At 44.6% G+C, this 8,954-nt stretch overlaps 1 protein-coding gene across 1 annotated transcript; it reads right to left on the minus strand.

Annotated features, from left to right (window-relative positions):
* Window positions 1–4,346: 4,346 nt before the first annotated feature.
* On the minus strand, window positions 4,347–6,621 carry ATP5IF1 (ATP synthase inhibitory factor subunit 1). Its single transcript, XM_047728264.1, has 3 exons — window positions 6,462–6,621; window positions 6,287–6,369; window positions 4,347–4,611 (listed from the first exon to the last, which is right to left on the minus strand). The coding sequence occupies exons 1-3, from the start codon at window positions 6,546–6,548 to the stop codon at window positions 4,467–4,469; spliced, it is 315 nt and encodes a 104-aa protein (XP_047584220.1). The 5' UTR covers window positions 6,549–6,621; the 3' UTR covers window positions 4,347–4,466.
* Between the last annotated feature and the right edge of the window lie 2,333 nt (window positions 6,622–8,954).

The raw sequence follows: 8,954 nt of genomic DNA on the forward strand, positions 1-8,954 counted from the left end.
GCTGAGCAGAGAGCCCGATGCGGGGCTCGATCCCAGGACTCCGAGATCATGACCTGAGCCGAAGGCAGCGGCTTAACCCACTGAGCCACCCAGGCGCCCCTCACCCCATTCTTTTTACCTGGCCTGTTATACCTCTTCTATCATGAGGTCCCTTTGAATCCCAGGTCTGGGTGGAATGCCTGTCCAGGGTCCTTCTTCCAGAACTCTTCATTCACTCCCATTAGCACACTTCCCACATTATTTAACCACTTGTTTTTCCTAATAGGCTATGGGTTCCACAAAGACAGGAGCTGTGGGATGCCTGTCTGGCCCAGTGGGGAGAACATGCAGCTCTTGGTCTCTGGGCCATGAGTTCAAGCACCATGTTGAGTTCAAGCACCTTTAAAAAAAAAAGGTAGGAGCTGTGATTGTTTTGTAGTTGTATTCTCAGTGCATACCAAGTGGCCAGCATATAGTAGATGCTAAAGAATATTTTTAATGAATACATTTTAAAAATCTGAACGTGGAATATGTAGATTATACAGCAATGCATATTCAAGAACAATGGAATGACCCAGGGTCCTCTTTATAGGAATTAAACAACAGGTGACCCAGAGTAGATGCCACCCTTAAACTAGAGTGCACTGCTTGATGAGCAGGGTATGGGCTGAATTTTAATCTTCCCTGGCCCCTTTAGTTAGGTGTCCTTATCCGGTGAACAACCTGCCCAGCCATATTAACAGATCCGCAGGGATCCTTTAAACCAGTGGGTCACAGCTCTGGTCACATATTGGAAAAGGGGGCGGGGAGCATTTTGAAAATACCCAAGTTCACACCTTGGTCTCAGAGATATTGGTCCTGAGACTTTGGCTCAAATTTAAAACTGTCAGGTATTTTGATGTGCTACCTGGGCTGGGAATGACAACTTCGGACTTTCTGATGTGAAAATTTCAAACTAGACTCCATCGCAAACGTGTGTTTGCATCATCTAGGCAAGCACTGACATACTGATAGGGTTCCTGATGCAACCAAAATGCTAATGCCAATGCCAACACCAACCAGTGACACTTCTACATTTACTTCCTGGGATCGTCACCATTACCACTCATTCCCAGATAAGGTGTGCCCCCGGCCTGTCCCGCGTTTTCAGGGGGGAACTAATAATGGGCGGCTGAACCACTACACTGGGATTGCAACCTAAGTCTGTAGGAGCAGGAGTTTTTCTTTTTTCTTTCTTTCTTTTTTAAGATTTCTTTTATTTGAGAGAGAGAAAAACAGCATGGGTGTGCGCAAGCAAGGGGGAGGGGTAGAGGGAGATGCAGACTCCCCATTAAGCAGGGAGCCTGATGCAGAGCTCAATCCCAGGACCCTGGGATCATGACTGATCAAGACAGATGCTTAACTGCCCCTGTGGGAGCAGGAGCTTCGAAGGAAAAGTTCTTGCTCAGTAGAAACCTGGTTGTTTCACCTTGAGAAACTTCACAATCCCCTGCTTCAGTTACTTTGTTTATGGAATGGGGTGATGAGCATTAAGGAGGGCACGTGATGTGATGAGCACTGGGCGTTACACACAACGGATAAATTACTGAGCGCTACATCTGAAACTAAATATGTACAATATGTTGGCTAATTGAATTTAAATAAATAAAAAAAAAGAATGGCATGGATCTGTTTGCCAGAAGTCTCATGAGGTTTAATGAGCAAGTAATTGTGACACATTCATAAATATATATTTTTCTGTAATTGTTAAATAACTTCCATAACTTCAAAGATTTTATTTATTTATTATTATTTTTTAAAGATTTTATTTGTTTATTTGACAGAGAGAGATCACAAGTAGACAGAGAGGCAGGCAGAGAGAGAGAGAGAGAGAGAGGGAAGCAGGCTCCCTGCTGAGCAGAGAGCCCGATGCGGGACTCGATCCCAGGACCCTGAGATCATGACCCGAGCCGAAGGCAGCTGCTTAACCCACTGAGCCACCCAGGTGCCCTGTACAAGAATAATCTTAACGTATCTTTTTATTCTGAAATAGCATTCATATGAAGGACTATATTATATGTATTTTTATAATAATCTGCTTCTATAAAAGTGTTCTATGCCCAAGGATGCCAGCAAATGTCATGAGAAACTATGTGAACGGTGTTCCTCAAACTTCAATGGACTTTAGAATCACTTGGGGAAGCTTGTTAAACAGAGTTCTGGGTTCAATCCTCAGTTTTAGCCATCTGTGATGGAGCCTGAGAACTTGCCTTTCCAACAAGTTCCCAGGCAATGCTGATGCTGCTGACTTGTGGGCAGTTTAAGGACCCCTGCTGTAGAGATGCCTGGGTGGCTCAGTTGGTTAAGCATCTGCCTTTGCTCAGGTCATGATCCTGGGGTCCTAGGATTAAGTCTCGCCTGGGGCTCTTTGCTCAGCAGGGAGCCTGCTTCTCCCTCTGTCTGTCATTCCCCCTGCTTGTGCTCTCTCTCTGGCAAACAAATAAAGTCTTTAAAAAAAAAAAAAAAAACCCACAAAACCCTGCTGTAGTATTTTCCAAATTCCAAGAAACACCTGGGGAATCTTATGACCTGTGCTATATGTCTGTGGTTACTGGTTTAAATCACATCAATTGAGGCGCCTGGGTGGCTCAGCGGGTTAAGTCTCTACCTTCGGCTCAGGTCCTAATCTCAGGGTCCTGGGTTCAAGTCCTACATCAGGCTCTCTGCTCAGCAGGGACCTTGCTTCCCCATCTCTCTCTCTGCCTGCTGCTCTGCCTACTTGTGATCTCTGTCAAAGAAATAAATAAAATCTTAAAAAAAAATCACATAAATTATCTTAGGATTTTAAGAAAGATATATTTATTTTTTATTTTTAGATCTTATTTATTTGTCAGATTGAGAGAGAGTACAAGCAGGGGGAGAGGCAGGCAGAGCAGGAAGAGGGAGAAGCAGGCTCCCTGCCATGCAAGGAGCCCGATGCAGGATTCAATCCCGGGATCCTGGGATCATGACCTGAGCCGGAGGCAGCCCCTTAACTGACTGAGCCACCCAGGCGTCCCTTAGAAAGATATATTTAAACAAATATATTTAAGAGATATTTTTACTTTTTTGTAAAGATTTTATTTATTTATTTGACAGACAGAGATCACAACTAGGCTGAAGAGCAGGCAGAGAGAGAGGAGGAAGCAAGATCCCTGCCAAGCAGAGAGCCCAACTCGGGGCTTGATCCCAGGACCCTGGGATCATGACCTGAGCAGAAGGCAGAGGCTTCAACCCACTGAGCCACCCAGGCGCCCCGAGGAGATATTTTTAAACCGTATTTTTAAATATTTGTATCTTGCTTTTATTATAGCAGGATAGAAAAAATTAACCACAGGTATGTCACAACAAAAAGACCATGAGTTACCACTTTCATGAGTTCAGGTCGTCTTAAATTATGCTGCTCCAAAAATTATTCATTTTATCTTCCTAAGAATTCAAGCTTATTCTTCATCTTCCACTTTTTGCTTGCTTTATTTGATCATTATTAGAGTGATTTTAATTTAAAATAGATCTCAAGAGCAAATGGCATACTCAGGAACATCCCTTCTAACAGATCTATTGTGGATTAGAGGTCATGAGAACACTATCATCTACAAACTTAAGGGATTTTGTAAGGCTTTTAGTAGGGCCAGGTAGGGGGAGGCTCACAAAAATGCAAAATGGAAGATATTACTTGTTCAATTAAAAATTTTAACTTTTTAAACTTTGTACTGTTGTAAAGTTAAAAAAAGAAGGCATGTGACTTGTCATTATTTTTTGCACTCCATCTTTGAGGTAACCTTATTGCTGGCCACTTGAATCTCAGCATTCATGTCAGGAGTGTCTATAAACTTTCCACTAGCCGCATCCATACTGGACATGTGTTTTGGAAACAGACATCTAGTATCTTGTTTGCAGGAGTAAGGTCAATGACTTGTCTGAACTTTTGTCAATGATCCTGAAGGCCTTTTTATAATGGGGTCTCACAATAAAGACTGAGCAGAGACCCCGATGCGGGGCTTGATCCCAGGACCCTGAGACCATGACCAGAGCCGCAGGCAGAGGCCTAACCCTCTGAGCCACCCAGGTGCCCCTGATTAATTTTTTAAAGATTTATTTGAGAGAGAAAAAGAGAAAGCAAGAGAGTACGCATAAGTGGGAAGGCAGAGGGAGAGAGAATCTCAAGCAGACTCTGCTCTGAGCAGGGATCCTGAAGCGGGGCTCAGTCCCACGACCTTGAGATCATGACCTGAGCCCAAATCAAGAGCTGGAAGCTAAACCAACTGAGCTTCCCAGGCACTCCTATGTGATTCATTTTATAAGTCCAGTAGTACTTTCCAGAGGGTGGAAAAAGGCATTAGACACAATTCATTGATGACGATTTATTATAATCTGTTGGCAGCACAGATAGATATTAATAAAACCAGAACTATGTTTCCACAGAAGTGGGCGATGATATATAGCTATTCTATGGGAACTGCACACATTTAATCATCGTCATCTTTTAGATGTTTGATCTTCTTCTTGTGCCGCTCAATTTCTTTCTGCAGACGCTCAATTTCCTTTACATGATGGGTGATCTCCTCTTCATGGTGTTTCTTCAAGGCTGCCAGTTGTTCTTTAGTGCGTGCTCTACAAGGATACAGTGGCTCTGCATTAAATCCCATCGTTAACCCACAGAGACCTCTAAGCATAACGTATGATACCTAAGGCAAAGAACAGGAGTCCCAATCCTACTAGAATCTGGTTGGTCATCCTATTCTACCTGCTCAAGCCCCACTAGTGAAAGAATACTCCATCTTGAGATATATCCACCTTAAGAATGACCAAAATGATTCCATTTTCCTGGTGCCAGTGTCTGAAATTTCATTATTTATGAGTTATTCCTTTCAAATTTCTCTTTAGAAAACTCCAAAGAGGTGTAACATTAAGTCTCATATACCTTAGGATAGGAAGCAACCAGAGATCAGAATCCCTTTTTTTCGGGGTGGGGGTAGGGTGGGCAGAGCAAAAGGAGGGAAGGATGGACAAAAAAACATATCCTATCTCAATTTATCTAGGGCTTTCTTTGCCTGGGGAAATGCATGGCTCACTGTAAAGGTCAAAATGAAGGGGGAAAAGTACTTGGAAGTCCAATTTAGGTCTCAAGAAGGGACATTCAAATGTTGGTTTGGGCACATACCGGCCTCAGTTTTCCTTAACTGTAAAATGTTGATGCCAAATTAGATGGTATCTAAGGGCTGTGCCTTGGTTCTCTGGTATGGCAGGCGCCATGCTGATCGTTCTTAAGAGTGAGCAATAAAGGGCAGAAGTTAAAAGCTAGACCAAAGCAGAAGAGGCAGAAGTGAGATTAGGTCCACACTGCTCCCCACTGTGGACAGAAGTCAGTAAATGATAATTTAGGGCTAGGAAAGGGTCCCTTGGGCAAACTGCTCTGTACTCTTAGGCAGGAGAAATTTATCCGTTACAGCGGCTGGGCTGGGCTGGGTTGGGCAGGGCAGGGCAGGGCAGGGCTAAAGTCTCTAAGAAGTAGGAGCGGAGGGTTCCAACTAGGAGCTGCTGCCTTGGTTGGAAGCACTCTGGCGGAATTGAAGACTTGGGGTCTAGAAATGGCTGAGGATCTGGAGAGCCAGGGACTCCATGGGGAGGAGAAAATAGAGAATAGAAGGGTTATGGGTGGTTGAAGGCTGAGGGAATCAGGCTCAGGGTGTTTTCAAGTATTGGGCAGTGGGACCTATACATCTTGGAAAAATCTGGAAGCCATTTTACAAGACCAGGGAGAACTCCGTGGGTGGGCATGGTAAGTGATTCAGGAAGAGTTCTGGAGACCCGCGGGTGGAAATGGCTTGGGTTTGGGTCCCCCGAACTGTTCGGCAGCGCACCGGGAGCGCCCTATAGGTGGTGACAATCAGGACCTCAAGTGTTGGGGGTAATGGGTTCAGGGCCCGCTAGTTCTATTGGGGGACGGGTGCCCAAAGGACCAGGGAGGGACGGGTAGGGCCACTGGATTTTTTTTTTTTTTTCCTTTTTAAAGATTTACCTATTCGAGAGAGAGAGAGAGAGAGAGCGAGCGAGCGAGCGGTGGGGGAGGGGCAGAGGGAGAGAGAGAATCCCAAGCAAACTCCCCTCCCAGCACGGCGCCCGACCCCAGGCTCGATCCCACAACCCGAGATCACGACTGCAGCGGAAACCAAGAGTGGGCTGCTCAACCGACTAAGCCACCCAGGTGCCCGGACGATTATAAGTTTAAGAAGGATCGGAAGGCCCCGAGAGATCTGGACTGGACTCGGGGCTCCGTGGACCTCACCGGAAGTATCGTTCCTCTTCAGCTTGCTCTCTCTTTCCAAAGGCCCCACCTGCCTCCCGGATTGAGCCAGCGCTGGAGTCTGACTGCGGAGAGAGATGGGAACGTCGGTAAAGGCGCGAAGGGGAGATGGAACCCGCGCTCAGAGCTGGGACTGCGGACACTACCGCCGGCGTACCCGTTCGGAGCTGAAGCCTCGGGCTTGCATGGCCCTAAAGCCCCCCACGCCCAGCCAAATCCGGGCCGCCGAAGTCGCGACAGCCATTGTTGTTGGTGCAGGACTTCTCCAGTCACCCGCGGTCGAGCCTCTCCGCAGGCGCTAATGACTCTGGGAGCCAGGCAGCCAATGGTTTCGATGGAGAGGCGGGATGAGCCCAGGAGTAGCGAATTAGAAAGTGGAGGAGGCGGGGTTCCTGCAGCTCGCAGCGAGTCCTGAGCGAGAGGCGGGCCTATTCTTAGCCAATCACTAGCAAGGTCTTTGGGGCCAACGGCCTGGAGAATAATAATGGAGTTAGGGACAGTGTGAGAAATCCAAATCCGGGCTTTTGGATCCATCAGAGTGAGGACCCATCAGAGCGAGGGATACACCCCATCCCACGATTCCAATCCTGAAGTTGTTATTAAACACCCAAAGGAAGCCTTCCCTTTCCTGGACTACTAGCATCGATAAGATATCTAATGTCGGGGTTGGGGGAGGGGGTATGTCCAGGATGCTCCAATTTAGCGTTCTGGGGAAAAATTTTTATAAGTGTATGTGTATGTAGTCTCTTAAGAGATGTCAGTGTTCTGTTGTTGCACTGACATTTCACTCAAGTCGCAGTTTAAAAATCACTTCAGAAACAACCCCCGACCTCTTTAGTCATTCTATTACAGCTACGTTTTGTTCTTTCTCCCTCTCTCTTTGTGCTTTTCACCATTTGAAGAAGAGCTTTGGTCAAGTAGACAGTGAATTAATATTTGTAAAATGTATTAATATGTAATTGAACAGGCTTGATCACTGGACGTTTGGCAATGTGATGTAATGAAGTGGAAAAGAGCTTAAGTAGGAGTGTGGGGGGAAGTTTTTGCCATGATCTTCCTTTCACCATCTAACAAATGTGAACAAGACCGTAGTGGATTATAGCCTTTTCCTAAGTCATTTTTTTTTCCTCTGGGCCCAGTTTTTCTTCCTTTAGATGAGAGCGTTAGGCCAGATTATCTTATTTGTGATTATAAAAATACCTTCTTTGCTTTCTATGAAATTGTAGAACGTTTTTATTGATCATCTTTTGGTTGGAAAAATACCAGCCCTAGTTTGTATGACTTAAATGATAGGAAATGCCTGCAAGGCACATTTTCAAATGTTCGTGGCAGAAAACTTGGAAAAATACAAAAGCAGAAGGATAGAAATAATAATCACTTTTAAGCTCACTACCCAGTGGTAATAATTTCCTGTGTTTCTAAGTGATATTTAAGTGTCATTCTAGTTTCAGAAACTGATCTATTTTTCAGGAATTGCTGTTTCTTGATTATCTCCTAGGCTAGGCACTCAAGGTAAGGTCTTACTGAGTTTGTGCAAAGGATTGTGTATGGGGCGCCTGGGTGGCTCAGTGGGTTAAAGCCTTTGCCTTCAGGCTCAGGTCATCCTGGTATCTAGCTCCACATCCGGCTCTCTGCTCAGCGGGAAGCCTGCTTCCTCCTATCTCTCTGCCTGCCTCTGCCTCTCTGCCTACTTGTGATCTTTGTCTGTCAAATAAATAAATAAAATCTAAAAAAAAAAAAAAAAGGATTGTGTAGGCTCTAGGATTGGCTGTAATTAAAGGAAAAAAAAAGGAAAATAACCAGTGTTGGTGAGGATGAGGAAAAACTGTAACCCCCCATACATTGCTGGTGGGAATGTAAAATGGTACAGCTACTGTGGAAAATAGTTTGGCAGTGGCTTAAAAAGTTAAATACAGAATTAACATAAGACTCAGCAATTTCGGGGTGCCTGGGTGGCTCAGTGGATTAAGCCTCTGCCTTCGGCTCAGGTCATGATCTCAGGGTACTTCGATCAAGCCCCACATCGGGCTCTCTGCTCAGCAGGGAGCCTGCTTCCCTCTCTCTCTGCCTGCCTCTCTGCCTACTTGTGATCTCTCTCTGTCAAATAAATAAATAAAATCTTAAAAAAAAAAAGACTCAGCAATTTCACTTCTAGGTATGTACACCTTGCCCTAAACTGAAAACCATCACTCAAATACATGTACACACGTTCATAACAGCATCGTTCACAATAGCTAGAAGGTGGAAACAATCCAAATGTTTATCAATTGATGAATGAAAACAAATTGTGGTATATTTATGTAGCAGAATAACATTCAGACACAAAAAGTAATGAAAAAAATGACACTATATTTTGGATGAACTTTGAAAACACTATGCTCAGTGAAAGAAGGCAGACACAAAAGATCACATATTGTATGATTGCATTTATGAGATGTCCAGAATAGGTAAAGCCATAGAGGCAGAACACAGATTGCTGTAAGGGGTTGAGTATAAGGGGGAATGGGGAGGAACTACTTAATAGGTGTCAGGTAAACTTTTGGGGTGATGAAACTGTTTGGAACTACATAGAGTTTGGTGGATGCACAACACTGTGAGTGTAATAAAAGATACTGAATTATTCATTTTAATTATATGTTGTGTATATCTC

Source organism: Lutra lutra, chromosome 4, assembly GCF_902655055.1.
Source record: "Lutra lutra chromosome 4, mLutLut1.2, whole genome shotgun sequence".
In the NCBI taxonomy this organism is placed as follows: domain Eukaryota; kingdom Metazoa; phylum Chordata; class Mammalia; order Carnivora; family Mustelidae; genus Lutra; species Lutra lutra.

Coding starts and splice junctions, on each gene's coding strand:
- ATP5IF1 (XM_047728264.1), bottom strand. CDS start 6,548: ATGGCTGTCGCGACTTCGGCGGCCCGGATTTGGCTGGGCGTGGGGGGC. Junction 6,370..6,461: donor GAGGCTTCAGCTCCGAACGG/GTACGCCGGCGG, acceptor CTCTCTCCGCAG/TCAGACTCCAGCGCTGGCTC. Junction 4,612..6,286: donor GAAGAGGAACGATACTTCCG/GTGAGGTCCACG, acceptor GTATCCTTGTAG/AGCACGCACTAAAGAACAAC.